We start from the raw sequence: 21,718 nt of genomic DNA on the forward strand, positions 1-21,718 counted from the left end.
CTGAAGAATGTGGGAAACAGAGCAGTTCTGGGGCACCATTGACTTCCATAGTATTTATTTTTCCTACTATGGAAGTCAATGGTTCCCCAAAACAATGTGGCTACAAACTTTCTTCAGAATATCTTCCTTTGTGTTCAGCAAAACAAAGACATTCATACAGGTTTGGAACTACTTGAGGGTGAATAAATGATGACAATTTTCATTTTTGGGTGAACTGTCCCTTTAAATTCACATAGGAATTACTAAAATTATTTTAGTGTTTTTTGTTTTATTAGACAACATTTATTTAACATGTATTACAATTTTAATATACATTTAATGTGTGATAAACATTGAATTTTATTTATTATTATTATTATTTATTATTATTATTGGCCATAACTGGGAAACAATTATAGCAATATAACTGTGAATGACATACAATTAGCATGTTCATTGCATTTGTAAAACCAATTTTTAACATTTAAATTGACACATTTAAAAATTAATGTGGCAGTTTCCACTTTGTTCAAAGAACAACACAAACTGTTTCAACTTCCCAGTGAACTATTTTCAGCACATTATGATTTGAAACAAACTAATTCTACTTTTGCGTAATACAGAAAATCAGGGTGTAGGCTGCAGCCTTTAAAGCATAAAACACTTGCACAACAGACACAGAAGTCAATACAAGTCAGTACTGTATAGTTTAGATTGATGTAGAAAGATTGCACTTCTGTCCTTGTCACACTGGATGAACACCTTACAGAATTGCTTCACATGACACTCTTAAAACTCTTTTAAAAACAGCCAAAGTTCAGGTGGGGGGGAAAGATCAGCACAGCAATGATAATGTCTCCTCAGCTGACTGGTGCCATTTTCCTCTGCGAAAGCAATAACCTGTCCCATTTAACTCCAAACACAAACGTCACCCCCAGGGGTCAAACCCAGAGCAACAAAATCATTCATCTGATGTTCCGAAGTAGCACAGGAAAAACAACAGCTACAGAGATTACAGACAGAAGACTTAAGCTACGAAAAAGTACTGTGGTTGTACCTTCAGGTCCATACATTGTTTCTTAACAAGGGCAGGATGTTCATAAAATGTTGTGGTATTTTGTGGTTCTTTTTTGTTCAAATAATTTCAGCTGGCTGTTAAAAACCACAAAAATCACCTACATACTCTACATTTTCAAGATGTGAGGAACTGTAGACGTGAGACGTCCTCTGATCTCCGAGAGAGAGGAAGACGCGAGAATAGAGGTAGGGGGCTTTTTATTGGGTCATAAATTCCTTCACTTCCACTGCTAAACACACACACCAGCCACAGCCAACTTGTTTCCTTGAAAGTTAACATGAAATGATTCACAGCCCACAATGTCCACAATGTGACATTTATACAGTGTATTCAGTATAAACAGTATATTAACTTCACTTGGTAAAGTTACTTTACATTACTTTGTGTTCTCTAGATGACAAGAGACTGAAAAATAAGAAGTCTTGGCGATGTCAGCTGCACAGAAAGGTGGAACAACTCATTACATTGAAATATTAGCTACATTTTAATTTAAAAAACAAATGGAAAAAACTTTAATTAAAAAACAAAAACTAAAACAAAACTAAATTAAAAATAAATGAAATACAAAACAAAACTATATATAAAAAAAAATATATATATAAAAACTAATAAAACAAAATAAAAAAAAACTAATAAAAAACTATTTCAGACAATTATTTTCTTTGAACTAGCATGCATCAATGAAGAAAAAATAAACACGAGTCAGCCTCTTTAACTGAAAAGACAGGCTTTGGAAGAGTGGTTAACTAGTGGTCCGTTGTGACTTGTCTTTAACACTTACATGGACAGAAGCTCTACATTAACCTCACTTCATGCGCTGCTGAAGCATCCAGCAGTCTTTCTCATTCTGAGCATGCTTGTTTTCCTTTCCCCTGTGCTCTACGCCACAGCCTGTAATTACCGCCCAACTAAAATCATTAACACTACAGCTTAACACGCCAAAGCCTCCGGGGTCCAAAATCCTCCTCTCTTCTCCTGTTCCCCCTCCCCTCTCTTTACCCCTCAGGCTCTCGATCCATTCTTTCTTTTCTTTCTGCTCTCCTCATTCCCCTCATTCCTGAGGATGGCTGGAGTCTGAGTTTCTGTAGGGTTGAGGGGGGCATTTAAGGGCTAAATCCCCTGAGAGAAAAGTTGAGAAGATTCATACAATGTCAGAGCTGAGGGGAACTGGGAGGGGGGTGTCACACAAAGAGGCCGGACCCCCTACCTTCACGGGTCATGTTGTTGTGACCACGTCACAGCGAGTATCAATCAGAAAAGACATAGAGAGTCCTTTCATGGCACGGTTGAGGTTCTAGCAATGTGGGGTATTCCCTAGACCACTTCCACGTCGCCCTTGCACAGTCAAACAGCACACCTTTCATACAACCAAAACAACACCAGTGAAACAATCGTTTCCTTGATGACATCATCTCAGATCCTCTTCGGGACCTGGATGTTTGATGATCACAGAGGACACGGATCAGAGTGTAACTGGATAGGTTGTGTTTTGCCAAATTCGGAAGAAAGGCTATAAGATCTATAATAAACAGCAATATTTGTCCTCTGGAGTTTCAGAGATCTCAAATGAAACAAAACATCTGAGAAAAAAAACGATATGTCAGCTAAACAAATTAATAAAGGAGACCCGAGTTATGAAAGAGCAACTTTTGAGCAATAATACTTAAAAATAATCAGATGACATGTGGCATTTCAATTACCTTACATATTCGGAAGGAAATAACTCTTTAGAAAGATACACAACCATTCAAAAATCTTGGATGAGGAAGAGAATTCTTTGAAAAATAGAATCCAACTCAAACTTTTGAACAGTAGTTTATATTCTGTATAGCGTCAGCCGACATGTAAATATTTATGTATGTGTACACACAAAAACTTATATAGAATTTTTTTAATGAATTTATTTATTTTGCTGTATTTGTGCCATTATAAGTGTAAAAAAACAAATGACAATTCAACTTTGGTCTGAATTTACAGATAACTATGGGATATTACTGGAACTAGGGCGTTCAACTCTGACCTAATTCGAACATAGATGACATTTAAACCACAAGATTTTTACAGACTCAACTTCCTTAAACACATCTACTATGTAGAGTAACATTCTACAGCAGAAGCATTGCAGCGATGCAAATTCGCAGTAAAGTGTAAAAGCGAAGGGTGTAAATTTTGCAAACATAATGATTATATTCAAACAGGTTTCCTTAATACTCATTAACCAGTTGATACAACAGATAGTCCCACCTCAAATTCACACCACTGGCTGCTGCAGTGTTTCTGTGTAAAAGCCAGTCAGAAAGCTCAAATCAACAAGACAATGTTTTGATAGCGCTACAGGAATCAGGAATTACAAGGAACCAACCTTACTCTTTACTACTACACATACGTTAGAAAGAAAGTACACACTTCAGCTTTAAAGATCTTCACAACAGCAAACAAGTACTAACAACAGCACTCTGCCACACACCCCACCACAAGACAGATTTAATTCTTTTTAGAAATCTGTTCTTGCATCTGGCAGGTTTACAGTCCCAGATGTGGACCCAGTCTGGCATGGGCCTATAATCCAGCTAATGGCACATAATAACACTGAGGAAGCTGGGAAACCAAGAAAACCATCACTTTTTCCTCTCCATCTCCCCCTTGTTCCTTTATTCTCTCATTCCATCCCTTCCCTCAGCCCTGATCAGCTGAAACACACACACACAACACATGCTCAGGCTTGCACACACACATTCCCAGAGAATGAGAAACCATCTAAATGTCTAATTTTTTCGCATGTAAAGTAACTCCATCTCACCTCGGAGCACTCAGGATTTCCATCTTCCCGACGTTGACTCACGTCTGTGACTCTGATCAGCATTTACAGCCAGATGACATCACCTCTTTAAAAATATCTCAACAACCTCGGCCACAATAGAACTGAAGTGATAACAGTCCAGACGAGGCACAGACAGGAAATCGAGGACACATTACAGGAGTGTGGCAGAATAATGACCCAACTGACTGGCCTTTATTTGCGTCTGGTCTAGTATATTGCTCTAGGTGAGAGGTTTGCCTATCAGTCTAGTGTTACAAAGTTAAAGTGTAAAGGCCCGTTAACAGCAATTAATAAAGTTTTGACAAATTTACACACCACAGCTATGACGATAATGTCTCATATCAACAATATCTAATTTGGGGAAAGTCGTGGCCTAATGGTTAGAGAGTCGGACTCATAATTGAAAGGTTGCGAGTTCGAGTCTCAGGCTGGTAGGGATTGTAGGTGGGGGGAGTGAAAGTACCTCATTACCATGCCTGAGGTGCCCTTGAGCAAGGCACCGAACCCCCAACTGCTCCCTGGGCGCCGCAGCATAAATGGCAAAAATTTCAGTCTAAAGTTATCATATGTGTGGGAGGGGCATTAATGGCAATTTTTTTTTACATTTTCTGGGATATTAGCCATGTTGATAATTAGAGAATATTTTTACAGTTCAATTAGGAAGTAATATTTGCTCCATTAAAGAGATTTTTACCATTATGTAGACACTTTTCTAACCTTATCAGATGTATGCATCATCTTTTGTCAAACTGTTACATTTAATTATTAAATTTAATTAGATTAAAAAAAGATGCTACTAATCAACTGAAATCAGTATCAACAAATCCATATTTGCATCGCAGATGTGACACAGATCTTGTGGCATTTAGATATTTTGATTAATGCTCTTGATTAGCGGTGGCGTGCATGCATTGACACTGCAATTACATTTGCATAAATAATGTTATGAGAAAAAAATCGTAACTTATTCAATAATGTCTGCTCGCACATCATTAAAACAACAATTATGATATTATAGTACAAACCACTAATCATGTGCAGACCGAAAATCATGCAGATCTGAAACAACATGAGGATTAGTAAACAATGACTAAAGTCTGATAATTACTAAAAATTACTAAGACAATTATTTGTAATATTAAACTGTTATTTTCTTTTCCTTCGGTCTATATAACAGCATCAGGACCCATCTCAGTGCCTCTATCCTGTTTAACAGATAAAGGTGTTACCCAATACTGACACCACAGACTCCAGAGCACGACCTAGTTCCTCCCTGAAGGCACAATAATGCAGTTACACACCCAGCTGAGCTCAAAAAGCTGACCCTGTTTCTGCCTGCACTGAAACTTTATCCACTCTCACGTTACAGAACTTACAGTAAAATGCACTAGGAGCGAGGGGACAAAAAATAAGGGACAGTGCAGAGAAAGAAGATAGAAAAGAGATTCCCAGGATCCAAATTCAGTGTTGCGTAACCCCAATATGAAACGTGATCCAGCCTCTGAGCACTGAGATGGAGCAGAGGAGCATCTTAACTGGGTCAGGCTGAGTGAATCATATTCTCCAGTCACACAGAGGAGTTGCGCAGGGTCACATCGGAGAAAATTATACAGTCTCACACCCCTAACATCCGAATTGTGTGCAGGGATGGAATAAAAGTGGAGCTAGAGACTGAGAAAGGAAGAAGCGTATCTATCAATTGAATCAGCTCGGTATTAATATCTGAACGACTCTTATGTGCCAGTTCTTTTTTAGTGAATCAATAGCGCAAAGAGTGTAGTCCTAGACAAATGACTCTAAAGAGCTGCTTCTTTTAGTGAATCAAAACATGCAGCAGGAAAAGGGTAGTTTGAATCATAAAAGAATGACTCTTATGAACAGGTTCTTTTTTAGTGAATCAAAATATATAGCGCAACAATGTAGTTTAATCCCCAAACAAACAACTCTTTTGAATTGGTTCTTTTTAGAGAATCAAAACATACAACGTGAACAGTGTAGTTTGAATAAATGAATCAAACCAGTGTCATCATCGACTAGTTATCATTACAAAGAGTTGTTAAAGATACATATTTTAGTCATATTAGAATTATTTTTCATTTATACTGAAATTCTCACCTTAATCAGCCAATTTAGACATTTTACAGACCACCAGCCATGCAAAAGTGGGAATAAACATGTGCATGTATGTACATAATGAACAGGCAGCACTCTTAACCATAGCCACTTTCCCTCCCTCTTCTTCTAAAGGTCAATAGGTCACATTCCTTATCCTGATTTGGGCCTCAGCTACAAACAGGCAAGCCAGGTTAGTTTGCATTCAGGTTTCGGACATCTGTACCAAATATGTTACGCTTAGTAGCAGGTAGATCACCCAAGTCATGAAACATCTGATGCAAAGCATTGCTGGATCTGGTTCTTATGATCAAACATGCTGTGATGCTCAGCAGAAGAGACAAGGACCAATGTCCACTCCTCAATCCTGCCTTCAGCAATTAATGGCTGATGAGATAAAAGGGCAGGAAAAGTTTGGTCTAGGCACCTAAAAATCCATGTGCATTTCATTGCACCTATGCTCAAACAGGTCAGGAAGGAAGGAAGGAAAAACTAAATTATGCACCAGCTCAGTGGAGAAACACCTCAACTCCATTTTTGCTTCACCAACAAAAATAAATTCCAAACAAAGTACAAATAGAATTAACCGTTGAATCACCAATAAGTAGTGGTGATACAGAATCAGTGTTTTTGATCAAATTAACTAAATGAATGGTTCAATGACTGGGATTGGGATTCAAATTGGGATTTTTTTTCAATTGTCTTATGAACCACTGATCAACCAAACCAACAAGCTACAAGGTGAATTGCTTCATTACAAGCTTCGTTCTGAAGCAAAAAAATGTATTATAAAATCAGAAAAAACAAAAAAGTACAAGACAGTGTACTTAACACCTTAAATGAGGACAGAACTATTAATGAGAAACTTAAATTATTAACGACAAACTAACAAGGGATAGCTATAAAATGTCATTTAGATGTTCATTTTAACTGGTGGAGATTTCTTGCCCATGCAAAACCAGGAATTGAAAAGAAAAGTTCAAAATAATGTCTTGATGGCTTCAATAAAAACATACATTAGAATTAACCATCTCATAGCTCATATTTGGTTCCTCTTTATGTTTTCTTTAATTTCCCTAAGGAAAAACAAATGAATTTTAGAAATAGCAAGAGTCAGTACAATAAATCAGTTGCATAATTGATTCAATGACTCATTCATAAAGACAGTCAGTTCTTTTTATTCCAGAATGAATCAGTGATTTTGAACAAATCAGTTGAATGAATGACTCACGCAAACACAGAGAAGTCCTAGTGCTACTGAACGACATCATCGCCGTCATGAATACTGCTAGACCAATCAAATTCAAGGACCGGAACTACTTGCTCATACTTATGGGTTTGTTTAAAAACCATAAACCATAACCAAAAACAGTGGAAAAAATCTCACAGAACAACACTGAAGGAGGGACCCGTGGGTTTTTTGCTCAAGGGTATGATGGTGATCAAGGTTCACAGTAATTCTCCATGTATCAACCATTCCTAAACCAGATCTTTAACCACCACTACCACCACCCTTCTCTGTGCTAAAAGCCTTGCCTAAATGTTTTACAAATGTACCATGAGTTTCTCATAAGAACATCTCCGCTACCCTCAGGGTGACTGGCATTAGCAATAATTCGGCACAAACGATTCGATAACGACAACAAGGAGAGTGTATAAAGCGTTAAATATAGCCTGGCGTTAGCACAAGAACTGGAGACTGAGCCAAAGAATGGAATAGGACTCTAGAAAATACCCACAAGCACCACATTCTTTTAACGTTTGAGTTTGGGGCCAAAGGGCTGTAGGGTTGGGAGGGGTCAGGGTATGTCTGTGTGTGTTTTAATGGGGGTGTGAGATGCTGTGAGATGCTGACAAATCAAGTGCTCACCCTGTGGTCAGGTTACCACCACAGAAATGTGCATTTCCTTCACAGGACATAATTTAAAGCATCACTTACAATAAAACTGCAAAACCCTGCGTTTCACATAATAAAAGAGATGTTTGCACTGCTGTTTAAAACTTTCATATTACAGAACATCTTTTTCCACGTTCCATCTCTATGAATAGGCTACTACAGCAGACTTAAATGGGATAAATCAAGCTTGATGAAAAGGTTGGAGTCTCTGAAGTCTACAAGACTCAAGGTTCGCTCTGGAATGTCACATGACGTCATGTATTTGGGATCGGGTTTCCTCTGGCTAAAAGATCCGGTCCACGAAATGATCCGCAACAACAGCTGAATGCGCTTTCCTAAATCATATTTTGTTAAAGTATGTCTTCTTTCTTTCACAACTGTTCCCATTTTAACACTATCATCCTTTAAGGAAACAGTAAACAACATTTAAATGCTCCCATAGAAAGTTCAACTCGTTAAGATTCGATTCAACAAAACGATTCAGCGATTCTCTCGGTCGTGACATAATTTTGTCATCACGTGATGCTTCTGCTTAGCCTGTGCGTTGAAAAAACGGTGATATAATTAACCTGTAAGAAATTCCAATACGTTTTACTTGTAATACACATCTTCTCTGTGTGTGTGTGTGTGTTTAAATATTATATCAAACATGTCTCTTATTAAACTAACTTTCGTTCCACCAGTCAAATCCTCAGTATGCTTCAAATACTGTCAGCTCTATATTTTAATATGCGAAATTTTTCTCGGGTACGATGAGTTGAGTTTTTATAAAGAACCGCACAGACTGATCCAGTCCCATTAAAGAACGAATCGTTCATATGAACCGGTTCAATTGAAATGATTCGACTCAAAAGAACGTTGTTCTACAATACAGTTTCCTATTGGAACGCTGCTCTGAAATAAAGTGTATGTTATTATGAAGGTAATGCAGACGAACTGGATTTGATCTATATAATATACAACATACGTCATGCTTATTTCAATGATGTAACATTTCGAAAGTATATTATTCGCGTGACGCTTGTTGCTGGGAATTGACGTGTCACTTTCCAAACGTCTTTGGGATTTGGAAATGTTATATTAGTAAAGGCATATGAATGCAACATTTTTTTAATTATACAAACAGTCCCCTGTGTTGATAAAAAAAAAGTTTCATAATGAATCTATTTCCAGAATTTTCCGGGGGAAAAAAATGCAGTGGACAGAATCCCAATAGCGAATAATTATGTTAGAAAAGCCTCCTCTGTTAATTCTCACTTATAACTGTAATTGACTTTTGATAAAGCAGCGTTTAATGATGACTGCGAATTACTTTTTCCCTGCATATGATGATGCACATAACCTAACATCCTAAGTATTCACTAGTTAAAACACAGCTGTCAAATTAGACACAAATAAAAGTGAAGCAAATCAGCTCACGCAAAAGTTTTAAGAGTTTAAAGCACTAAGTTTCGTTTTCCATTTAATTCAAGACTTCCCTTTCCCATCAGAGTCAGCCGGCTCGCGCTTTTCTGCAACTTGAAACTTTGCGAAACAGTGTCTCAGAGCGCTTCGGAAAGTTACATTACCGCCTAATATTTTGAACAAGGCTCGTCTACTTACCTCGGATTCAGTAAATCTTGATTATTAACACATTAGTCCATAAATGCCCGTAACAGAAAGCATGTCACTCCGTTGCTGTGGACCAGACCTAACTAGTGTGGAATTCAGTCATGTCAACTATGTAGAAGCGCACATGGGGGGGGGGGGGGGGGGCGCGTAGAAGTTTACCGTATAACACCGAATACTCTCCCGTACCATTCCACTCGTCACCGGAATCATATGATAACGAAGACAAAAGAGGATGTTAGAAGAGACTGTTCTGTTAGGATAGACGAGGCCAGCGTGAAAGCAAAACAGTTTAATGCAGTTTTCTAAATTGGTTGGTGTTGTGGAAGTTTGCATTGAATTAGAGGCAAATTGAACCATGCATTATTTTACCCCAAAGCATACATGCATGCATGAATAAATAAATAAATGTTTTTATTTATATGCGAACTGTAACTTCAATAAAAATAATAATGATAAATGTTATTATTTAAACATATAAGCGTACAATTGGTGTAAAGCTCATCATTGGTTTAAAACTCACATGCTTTGTCCACAAACTTATATTAAGTTCCTCTTTGTACGTTCTACATCCTCAAACATCTATACTTTCACTCTCACATTCCATGGCTACACACACAGTGTTAAATCTAATATTTATTGTATTGTTATACATCGAAATGCATGACATTTGAACTCATAATTCAAAGCGACTTCCTGATTTGTGGGCCAAATTAAACTAGTTATAAATCGTTATAATAATGCGATTGACATGAGTGAAACTAATTTTTTTTTTTAAGTTGCATAGATTTCTATGGAAGTATGGTTATCAGTTTGAAAAGAATAGGTGACCATATTGTAAAAGAGAAACTACAGCGCCACGTAGTGGTCATTAATATTACTACAGTAATAATACGATCAGATCTCATATTTCAGAGATTTGTTCACAGACTGGGATTAAACCATGCTTTATCAGGACATTAATCATGAAGCATGCATTATCACACCAGGACCATTTCAAAACGAGCAGAATTATCAAGATGAATAATGTTAGTTATAGGCTACATAACTCTATAACAAGAATGGCAGTAGTAGTAGTAGTAATAAAATTAGTAAAACAGTATAACATGTGTAGTGCTTTCACTGTTGGGCTGACAGATACAGTACATTCCAATGTGACGTATGTAAACAACTGATATATGACAGAACGTGGGGAATATTTCAAATTAAAAGTCCCGTCTACTAGCAGAATACAGTACAGATTTTTTTTTAAATCAACGTGAGTTGTCGTTTACTTAAAAGCTTGCGTGCTTTTCGATATATAAAAAAACAAGAGTAGTAAATAAACGCTAACCATCAAAAAACAATAGCATAGCTACTTCACAAAATTAAAAAAGATGCTTTCAGCTTCTCATATATGAGGACTTTTAATGTAAAATTTGCAGTGATTTCAAAACCCACTGCTTTCTGGGGTCAGATGAGGTATTACAAAATCATACAGTCAGCCACTATGTCAACTCTGAGACCGGTATAGTTTCATGAGTTTCTTGTGTTCTTTTAACTGGAACTATAATTATGATGCGGTCCATTTTGATCGTGGCGATTTTACTGTCAATAGCAGCTGCTTATTATATTTATCTACCTCTGCCCAGCACTATATCAGAGCCATGGAAACTCATGTTTATGGATTCCATATTGCGTGGTGTAATGCATGTGGTAAGCTTTGCATTTGTTTCTGTTATATAATATAATAGCTAGAATGTGCATAATTGTCATTTAAATGTGGATACAATTTTTAAACTTAAATAAAAATGAATGACATGACTGATTAAAGTGTAAACCTTATATTTGTTACTTTCTAGGAATTAACAAAAATTAATATCATAATTTAATTAAGAAAAAATAAATTTTATATATACATTATTACATTATATATACATATATACAGATTTGCTTATTTGTTTTTCACCAAATCTAACAACAAATAAAAAGCTACAATTAAGAAGTTTGTCATTTGTCTAAAAAAAATCTAATAAAATATTTGACCATTTGTTATACTACCATATTTCTATTAATGTTGTATTATTTTAATTGTTGACCTCTAAATGCTAAAATCACCAAACATTTTATGTTTAAATTTACCATACATACTTGGTTAATCTCATGTTAAATAAAGAATTTAATAGCTCTCAATAATACAAATGAAAAATGTGGAATTTGAGCCTGTAATGCTTTAAAAAACACAAAAACATTCCTTATATCCCTTCAGAATAAAAGGAATTTTCATAAAGAGATTTGCTGACCCTTAGAGAGGGTTTAACAATCCTGCTCGCTGATCCTTCTAACTTGTAGTCTTTTTTTTTTCCATAGAGCTTTTTAGCTCACGATCTTGGACTGAGTCGACCTTTTGATATTGCAAAGTATGCTGCATCATGGGATGAAATAAAAGGTCCACATTCCAGCCCAGCTATCCGAGTCACGGAAACAACATTTGGAGGAGTGCAGGCACAAGTGTTTGAGTCCACAGAAGCAGACCAAGAGCCACATTTGAAAAGAGGTGTGGTCTATTTCCATGGAGGTGGATGGACACTCGGCAGTGGAAGTAAGAGAAAATGCATGTGATTTCATATAAATGATCCTTTTTTCTGTTTTGGATATTGTACACAGAAGGTGTGAGAATTTTTTTTTTTTTTTTTTTATTAGTAACTTCTGTTCCTTTTTCTTTAAAGAGATGCAAACATATTACCTTCAGTGCTGGTCTATGGCTGAAGAGTTGGATGCAGTTGTAATATCAATTGAGTAAGCTATTCTCTACTGTATAATTTTATTGCTACATTCCTTTGGAGCTTTAATTACATTAATTACCAGCAGTCATTTGTATAATTTGTATGTTCAGGTACAGGCTGGCCCCGGAGGCACGTTTCCCAGATCAGTATAACGAAGCCGTCCAGGCTTCCAAACACATCCTGACAGCCGAGGTGTTGAGTCGGTACACCATAGACCCGAAACGAGTGGCTGTGTCAGGTGACAGCGCTGGTGCCAATCTGGCCGCTGCTGTGGCACAACAGGTATGAGAAGTCACTGCAAATTAATTTCACTATATTTGCTGAATACTGTCAAATATGTGTTTCCCAATTATTTTGAGGTGCTGATTCCAAAAATAGTGCCTGTTTTGGTCTAGCACGTCACACTTTCTTACAAAATATGATTTGTTTCATAGCATTTTTTGTTTCAACAGCCATTTGTAAGGTGAAGATTCCAAAATTGGAAAAACTGGCACAAAGACATGATTCCTTACTATTTGTTCAATTCTCATCTGATTTAATTCTGATCTTAATTCTGATTTAAAGGTAGGAATTATGGCCAGTGACTGAAGAAAATGCAAAGATGACTGTGTAGAAAGTTTACTACATCCAAACAGCAACAGAAAATGACAGATTTTGTGTGGAAAAAAGTATACATAAAAGTTTATATATTTACTTATATATACTTGACTTACAATACACTTTACTTACTTATATATTACTTATAGTATATATAGTCTGTGTATGTATGTATGTATGTGTGTGTGTATATATTTACAATTAATTTACAATTAAATTGAGTATGTGTGTGTGTGTGTGTATATATATATATATATATATATATATATTTATATGCATGTGATATAGTATATATAATTTTCTGTTTTAATTTGCAAAAAAAACTTTCTGTGATTAAATTTGATCTTAGGTGTCACCAAATTAGGTAATATTAGGCCTTTTTTTTGCAATTCAGCAGATTTTTTTTAAAGGTGCAGGCTATTTTTCATTACTATGGAAAAAGAAAATAAAATCAATTTTTTTGTCTCTGTTCTCACAGATGGCTTTGGACAATAGTGCTCCTATTAAGTTCAAAGTTCAGGCCCTTCTCTACCCTGCGCTTCAGGCCTTGGACTTCAACACCCCCTCGTACCAGCAGAATGGCCACATTCCCATCCTTCACCGTCCGCTCATGGCTCGCTTTTGGCTGGAGTACCTAAACGGGGATCCAAGACTTGTCACGTCTTTGCTGGCAAACAACCACACAACTCCAACTCCAAGCCAGGAGATAGCAGCGGCCAAAGCCAAGACTGACTGGACCAAGCTTCTTCCAGTGGTCTTCCAGAAGAACTATAAACCCGTGGTTCCGCTTCACGGCGACTCAAAGCTGCTGGAGAAGCTGCCAGGCCTGCTGGATGTAAGAGCGGCCCCTCTACTAGCAGATACAAAAGTGCTGAAGGCCGTGCCGCCCGCTTACATCATGACCTGTGAGCATGATGTGCTGAGAGATGATGGACTCATGTACGCCACACGACTGGAGGAGGCTGGAGTGGACGTCACTGTTGATCACGTAGAAGATGGTTTCCATGGATGCCTCAGTTTCGCTTTCGGACCCTTTCGGTTTTCTGTAGGGTTTCGAAGTTTTAGGAGCTACACCCGCTGGTTGAAGGAGAACCTCTAGCTAAACCAGAGGTGTTTTTTTTTTTTTTGGGGGGGGGGGTTATGTTATGTTAAATATATTTTGATTTCAAACATTCACTAATGGTTTTTAGACTTAAAATACTGTGCAACATGTCAATGTAATAGATTATGATTGGGGAGAAAAGCACACTGATCAAGCCCAAAGCTACTGAAACTATGTTTCAGTAACAATACACAATTGTTTTAGTAGCAGTGGGTTTATAGTGCATGTAATGCCACATAATGCAGGATAATCCAGATTATACATAGGGGTTTTCTGAATGTGAATCCATCTCTATTAATTCTTAAGTGTCTTGGAAATAATTTTATGTTGTTAATATTTTATGTGTTGAAGATTATAAAATTGCTGAGTGTGACCGAAGCAAATGTAAAATTTCTATAAAAAATGATATAATTTATAAAAGTATTAAAAATGAGCAGTTAGAATGTGATTTTTCTATTAATTTGCAGAGAGTGACCAAAAATAGACAATGTCTATTGAAAAAAAAAATAGTATTAAGAATGACCAGTTAGACAGTAATTGTTCTATAAATATTCAAATATATATAACAAGTGTCAAAGCAAGCCCATACAAAAAAAATTGAAACAAGTGAAAACAAGACACTAATTTTCAGGACGCAGTAGCTCTCATATTTCTCACTTAATGAGCAGATGGGAAGACAAGACAGTTCATGTCTTTCACACTCAAGATTTGCAGCAGCATACATTTTTATTTATACGCACACACAAGCATGCAATTGTGCTCTCTGACCTAGTTTTGTGCAGCTGCATCTAGGCGTGACGTCTGCACAGATGTGCATCACCAGGCCTCAAGGAGTAGACTGATTTCTTACTGAGTGATACATTCTGAATGCATGCATTTGTTTCCTTGGGAAATAAACCATTACTGTATCTCTGATTTTCAGAGCAGAATCTGTGAAACAGCATCTGTGAGAGTAAATGTAATATAAATGAATTATAATAATCATACATTTGATTCAATATACAAGTGTGTATTTGAAACAATTTGTGTAAAACTCATGGTTTACCATAAAAAAAATAATGTGCTTTGTGCACAAAATGAGTTTGATTCCACATCCTCAGGCCATACTGTACATTTGTTTGGGTCTGTTTATGCTGTCAGTGCATTTCATATTTACACACTTCCAGCTAATTCCACTGTATCATCAACATGGATGTAAAATGGCGTTAAAATTAATTTTTGTTGTTATATTATATGTGCATATGTGTGATAAAATCATGAATCATGAAAATGAAGAGACGAATCAGAAGTCTTGTCTACTTGTTCATTTTTTATAAGTGTAAAATACCGTGAATACAATTTATAATGAAAATATAAATACTGTATATTCAGTCACAGGTGATAGTGCAAACTGATTTCTGACGTATTTCCGATGTGAAGGCACACGTGCAACCAACAGAGCATGAAGATCATTTCAAAATAAAAGTCTCTATCTCCATGCCGAATCCAGTAGTGGAACAAATAGTACAACTTTTTACATAACCGTGTCGTTTATTTAAAAAATTACAATGACAAATTTATAGTTTATTTAAATGTAATGTTTTTTTGTGTGTGTGTTATTTAACAACATTAAATTACACAAAAACCTAAAAAAAAAATTAGTTATGTGCACTTAACTGATCTGAAAAAAATGTGAGGCAATAAATGTAAAGCAGATAAAATCATTAATAAAAACCGCAAAGGTAAACAGTCACTAAGGGTGGACAAGAGGACTTTTAACATAAAATAACTGCTGTGATTTCATAATTTCTACTATGTGTAATCAGGTGAAGTGTCATACACACAGCCACCCTATATGAAAACTGACGTTTGGTCATTTTAATGCGCTTTTAATATAATTAATAATGCGGTTCCTTTTGATTAGTACGGTTTTACTGTCAATAGCAGCCGCTTATTATATTTATCTGCCTCTGCCCAGCACTATATCAGAGCCATGGAAACTCATGTTTATGGATGCATTGATACGTGGCACGATGAAGTTGGTAAGATTTTGCATTAAAATATTTTTTTTATGAATGCTATTAAATTATATAAAATTGCACTTAAGTGGATTTATTGATTTGCTAAAGAGATCTGCGGACAGAAACATAACTTTTTTTATTTTTCTCTCAGAGTTTTGTAGCTCATGACCTTGGACTGACTTCCCCGTTCGGTTTGCTAAAATCCTATTGTGCCTGGGCAGATGTAAAAAGTATCGAGTCCAGCCCAAGCGTCCGAGTCACAGAAGCGTCTTTTGGAGGAGTGGAAGCACTAGTGTTTGAGTCAACTGCTGCAGGGCAGGAGCAGAGCTTTAAAAGAGGCGTGGTCTATTTCCATGGAGGAGGATGGACAGTCGGCAGTACAAGTACATGACAGTTTATTGTTTTATATATTGCATATGATTTCATGCAAATGAAGGATTATGTTGAGTGCATTAGAAGTTGTAGACACTGGGAGAGAGAAAGAGATTTGCTCAGCAGTCTCGAAGCGCCCTCATGTGGTCGAGAAAGGAAATATTTTACTAAAATACTATTTAAGTTATAATAAGGTTTCACCTCTTCAATTGCTCTCTCTGATTTTATAGAGATGGATCCATATTACCTTCAGTGCATGACTATGGCTGAAGAGCTGAATGCAGTCGTAATATCTGTTGAGTAAGCAATTTTCTGGATCTTGCATATGGTCTTTGTATGATTAAAGGAGTTATTTACCAGACTTCATTTGTATATTTTGCTTCAATTGTATGTTCAGGTACAGGTTGGCACCAGATGCACGTTTTCCAGATCAGTATAATGATGCTTTTCAGGCATCAAAACACATCCTGACAGCTGAGGTGTTGGGTCGGTACTCCATAGACCCGAAAAGAGTGGCTGTGTCAGGTGACAGCGCAGGAGGAAACCTGGCCGCTGCTGTGGCGCAACAGGTATGAGAAATCCAAGCATCAAATTGTCATCATAACAAATATGTTTCCCATTAAGGCAAGACATCACAGGTGAATAGCATAAAGACAATACAAACAGATATCACCATACTTCCCCAGTTGATTAATAAAAGTACATTAAGTACATAAAATGATGCATTATCTAATTAAATATGCACTTATTTGCATCGATTTCTAGAACAGAAACATGAACATTGGATACATAAACCCAGGTTCAGAATTGTTCAATTGTGTTGATATTATATATTTATGTTGGTTATATATATATACACATATATAAAAGTCATATATATATATACATTTATATATATATATGACAAAAACTAAAAACAAATATAAAATATTGCATAACATGTTTTGTTTACTAGTGTGCCTTCGTATGTATTGTATGCATATGTTTTCATAGTAAAAGATTGCTAATTATCACATTTATTTGTCTCTGTTCTCACAGATGGCTTTGGACAGTAGCATTTCTATTAAGTTCAAAGTTCAAGCCCTGGTCTACCCTGCGCTTCAGGCCCTGGACTTCAACACCCCCTCGCACCAGCAGAATGGCCACATTCCCACCCTATACAGACCACTCCTGGCCCGCTTTTGGCTGGAGTACCTAAACGGCGAGCAGAAACTTGTTCCTGCTTTGCTGGCAAACAACCACACGGCTGTGGATCAGGGCCAGGAGATAGCAGCGGCCAAAGCCAAGACCGACTGGACCAAGCTTCTTCCAGTGGTCTTCCAGAAGAACTATAAACCCGTGGTTCCGCTTCTTGGTGACTCAAAGCTGCTGGAGAAGCTGCCAGGCCTGCTGGATGTGAGAGCGGCGCCGTTACTAGCAGATACAAAAGTGCTGAAGGCCGTGCCGCCCGCTTACATCATGACCTGTGAGCATGATGTGCTGAGAGACGATGGACTCATGTACGCCACGCGACTGGAGGAGGCTGGAGTGGACGTCACCGTTGATCACCTTGAAGATGGTTTCCATGGATGCATTAGTTTTGCTTTTGGACCCTTTGCGTTTTCTGTTGGAAAGCGAAGTCTTGGGAACTACATCCATTGGCTGAAGGAGAACCTCTAAAGAGTCATATAGGCTAGGTCTATGTTAAATATATTTTAGTTTTAAATTGGATTTTTAAATTTAACATGCAGTCCAATATGAAAATGCTTCAAAGTTTTTGCTACAAAATCTGAACAAGTATGCTGTTTTAATACAGGGAATTTATTATAAATTTATATTTAATGTCAAATGATTTATGCCATGCAACTGGAATTTATTGACAGGTCTAAAATTAAATCTAAAGTTAATGTACAAAAATACTTTAAATGCACAAGATATTATATAAATGTTTGGTTTGTTAGCTTTTTTAACACACTTTCTTCAATTTAACACTGAAGATTCAAGAGTTTTATTTGTCACATACACAATTATACAGAGTATAACCAGCAGTGAAATGTAGGTCAGGTCCGCTCCAAGGACAATGCAATTATAAAGTATACAAATATTAAGAGAAGAAAAGTAGAAAAAAACTAGTTGATCTGCATATAAACATACTTAATGTTTTGGGTTATAATATACAAAAACAGTCAAATTACTAAAATAATATGCCGTATAAAAATTAATTTTCTCAATATTACGATTTTTTTGCACCCTCAGATTCCAGATTTTCAAATAGTTGTATCTCAGCCAAATATTGTCCTATCATAAGAAACCCAACATCAATGGAAAGCTTATTTAGCATTCAGATGTATAAATCTCAATGACTGATTTTGTGGTCCAGGGTCTTATATATATATTAAATAATAATTAATAATAAAAAAACAGGATGGATGGGAAATTAGTAATATATATTATTTTTGGCATGACAGAGCTTTCTGGGACAGATATAATTTTAGATGGAAAGCACATGTTCATAGTCAAAATATGTTTATGCCATAAAATCTTTGCTCAAAGCGTATCATCATGTTTACATATAACTTACGTCTGTTAAAATACAACACTACTGGGAAAATGTTCTAACTTATGTCTGGGAATTGCAGCTTCTTTGGCAGTTTCCTTGCTGCTGGCAGTCAGCAGTTTTGACAAAAGGGAATTTCCTAAAAACCTAGCCGAGTGGTGGTTTAATGAAACACGAGCTGGAAGGGAGTATTTGAGGGAAGCTATCTGTCACTGTTAGCGCATGGGAAACGCCGGGGGGGAGCAGATAAGTGCGGCGGAATGCGGCTCTCACTGTTTTTCTCACCTGTGAGACCTTCGCTAATATTGCATCTTTGCATATTTCTTTCTCTAATTGGGAGTGTGGGGACAATAATCAATTTCTCTTGATGTTTTACAGACACTATCATTATTCTCAGGGAAAAGCATAAAAAAGGAACTGACTTTTTAAACAGATGATCTTTGTAATACACCCACATTTATATCCTCTTTTCTAGTTCTTATTGTTTTGTAACCACTCTGTCTGCTTGCCAGTTTCCAAAATGATACTACTATCTTCTTTCAGGTATGATGAGTATGTGAGTCAGTGAAGGATGTAATCATGTTTCTTTTGATGCTGGGTTAAAATATAACAATTGATTGGGAACCGTCTTGATTATGTGATTTCTTGGCTACAAAATATACCACTGACAATGACTTGCTTTTGTGAAAGATGTCACTGTTCTCCAGCACTGCACATAGGAAATAAAAAGAAAAAAACTGTAATATCTTGATGTCACAAACAGTTTTTCCAAAAAACGTCAGGGAATTTAATACGAATAATATGTACCTTTCCGGATTTGCGGAAATGTTGGGACATTTTTAATTTGAATAAAATAAAAACTAAAAGAATTTCAAATCACATGAGCCAATATTTTATTCACAATAGAACATAGAGAACATAACAAATGTTTAAACTGAGAAATTTTAAAATTTTATGCACAAAATGAGCTCATTTCAAATTCATTTCACTCATTTCAGATGCCTGCTACAGGTCTCAAAATAGTTGGAATGGGGGCATGTTTACCATGGTATAGCATCTCCTCTTCTTTTCAAAACAGTTTGAAGACGTCTGGGCATCGATGTTATGAGTTTCTGGCGTTTTGGTGTTGGAATTTGGTCCCATTCTTGCCTGATATAGGTTTCCAGCTGCTGAAGAGTTCATGGTGGTCTTTGATGTATTTTTCGTTTAATGATGCACCAAATGTTCTCTATAGGTGAAATATCTGGACTGCAGGCAGGCCAATTCAGCACCCAGAATCTTCTACTACGGAGCCATGCTGTTGTAATAGCTCCAGTATGTGGTTTTGCTTTGTCCTGCTGAAATACATGTCATCTGGAGGGGAGCATATGTTGCCCTAAATCCTTTCAGCATTCATAGTGCCTTCCAAAACATGCAAGCTGCACATTCTCTATGCACATAGATGCAGATTGTGTTTACCGACAGTGGTTTCTGGAAGTATTCCTGGGCCCATTTAGTAATGTCAATGACAGAATCATGCTGATGAGTGATGCAGTGTCGTCTGAGGGCCCGAAGACCACAGGCATCCAACAAAGGTCTTCGGCCTTGTCCCTTACGCACAGAGATTTCTACAGTTTCTCTGAATCTTTTGATGATGTTATACACTGTAGATGAGATTTGCAAAGCCTTTGCAATTTGACGTTGAGGAACGTTGTTTTTAAAGTATTCCACAATCTTTTTACGCACTCTTTCACAGATTGGAGAGCCGACTTCTGAGAGACTATGCCTCTCTAAGACATCCCTTTTATAGCTAATCATGTTACAGACCTGATGTCAATTACTTAATTAGTTGCTAGATGTTCTCCCAGCTGAATCTTTTCAAAATTTCTTGCTTTTTCAGCCCTTTGTTGCCCCCGTGCCAACTTTTTTGAGACCTGTAGCAGGCATCAAATTTGAAATGAGCTCATTTAGTGGATAAAAGTGTAAAATTTCTCAATTTATGCATTTGTTATGTTCTCTATGTTCTATTGTGAATAAAATATTGGCTCATGTGATTTGAAAGTCTTTTAGTTTTAATTTTATTCAAATCTAAAAAACGTCCCAACATTTCTGGAATTCGGGTTGTAATTATGTCATAGACCAGCTGTACTATCCACATGAATTTTCTTAATATATTACTATATTTCAACAATGTTATTTCAAAAACGTTTTTCGTTATGTTTTATCCATATAATATATTTAATTATGTTTTATAAAATTAGCACTAAACTTAGCTGATGGTAGCCATGCTATCCACAGTCTTTTGTACTTTTGTCTCAGCGTAATACATTTTTTTTAATATGAACTTTTATATAAATTTTTTATTTATATATAAAAAATTATATTTACACATGACTAAGTTATTTGTTAAATAAATCTTTTTTAAAAATGATAACTGATCTAACCAATGAAAGCCCATTTCCACCACATAAGAAAAAAAACAATATAATAAGACATAATTATATAACATAAACATTGAAATTGTGAGATACTAAGTCATATTTATGAGAAAAAAAGTCAAAATTATGACAGACAATTGAGATAAAGTTTGAGTCATGATTATGACAAAAATTACTTTTTACTGTTTTTATCTGATAATTCTGATTTAGTTTATTTCATAATTTTGACTTGTATCATAATTTAAATATTTTAAGTCAATATTTTAACTTTTTATATATTTTATTGTTTATAAAATTTTATATTATGTCAAGTGGTGGAATATTGTGCTATAGCAATGCTAAGGTCATAAGTTTGATTCCCAGTGACAAACTGATAAAACGTATACCTTGCACCTAATGATGTGTTGATTACATACTGAAATGAGACGTAATTA

The 21,718-nt window shown here is 36.2% G+C and overlaps 3 protein-coding genes across 3 annotated transcripts in view; 2 read left to right on the top strand and 1 right to left on the bottom strand.

Annotated features, from left to right (window-relative positions):
* LOC306864700 (fibronectin type III domain-containing protein 3B-like) overlaps nucleotides 1-9,588 on the bottom strand; it is a 60,768-nt gene extending 51,180 nt beyond the window's left edge. Inside the window, exon 1 of the mRNA XM_079408862.1 lies at nucleotides 9,490-9,588. The gene's annotated coding sequence lies outside the window, so the exon portion shown is untranslated. The remainder of the gene's footprint in view (nucleotides 1-9,489) is intronic.
* A 1,316-nt stretch (nucleotides 9,589-10,904) lies between these two features.
* On the top strand, nucleotides 10,905-15,245 carry LOC306865308 (neutral cholesterol ester hydrolase 1-like). The gene is made up of 5 exons (XM_079409857.1): nucleotides 10,905-11,190; nucleotides 11,845-12,076; nucleotides 12,204-12,273; nucleotides 12,371-12,542; nucleotides 13,336-15,245. The coding sequence occupies exons 1-5, from the start codon at nucleotides 11,050-11,052 to the stop codon at nucleotides 13,954-13,956; spliced, it is 1,236 nt and encodes a 411-aa protein (XP_079265983.1). The 5' UTR covers nucleotides 10,905-11,049; the 3' UTR covers nucleotides 13,957-15,245.
* A 489-nt stretch (nucleotides 15,246-15,734) lies between these two features.
* On the top strand, nucleotides 15,735-18,488 carry LOC306864799 (neutral cholesterol ester hydrolase 1-like). Its single transcript, XM_079409033.1, has 5 exons — nucleotides 15,735-15,980; nucleotides 16,111-16,342; nucleotides 16,562-16,631; nucleotides 16,729-16,900; nucleotides 17,370-18,488. Exons 1-5 carry the CDS (start codon nucleotides 15,843-15,845, stop codon nucleotides 17,988-17,990), a joined length of 1,233 nt encoding a protein of 410 aa, XP_079265159.1. The 5' UTR covers nucleotides 15,735-15,842; the 3' UTR covers nucleotides 17,991-18,488.
* Nucleotides 18,489-21,718: the final 3,230 nt, after the last annotated feature.

This window comes from Barbus barbus, assembly GCF_936440315.1.
Source record: "Barbus barbus genome assembly, chromosome: 46".
NCBI lineage: Eukaryota > Metazoa > Chordata > Actinopteri > Cypriniformes > Cyprinidae > Barbus > Barbus barbus.

What these genes read in the sequence shown, in the direction of transcription:
- LOC306865308 (XM_079409857.1), top strand. Translation starts at nt 11,050, where the DNA reads ATGATGCGGTCCATTTTGATCGTGGCGATTTTACTGTCAATAGCAGCT. An exon ending in GCAGTTGTAATATCAATTGA is followed by an intron (nt 12,274 to 12,370) that starts GTAAGCTATTCT and finishes TTGTATGTTCAG; the next exon opens with GTACAGGCTGGCCCCGGAGG. An exon ending in CCGCTGCTGTGGCACAACAG is followed by an intron (nt 12,543 to 13,335) that starts GTATGAGAAGTC and finishes CTGTTCTCACAG; the next exon opens with ATGGCTTTGGACAATAGTGC.
- LOC306864799 (XM_079409033.1), top strand. Translation starts at nt 15,843, where the DNA reads ATGCGGTTCCTTTTGATTAGTACGGTTTTACTGTCAATAGCAGCCGCT. An exon ending in ATGGACAGTCGGCAGTACAA is followed by an intron (nt 16,343 to 16,561) that starts GTACATGACAGT and finishes CTGATTTTATAG; the next exon opens with AGATGGATCCATATTACCTT. An exon ending in GCAGTCGTAATATCTGTTGA is followed by an intron (nt 16,632 to 16,728) that starts GTAAGCAATTTT and finishes TTGTATGTTCAG; the next exon opens with GTACAGGTTGGCACCAGATG.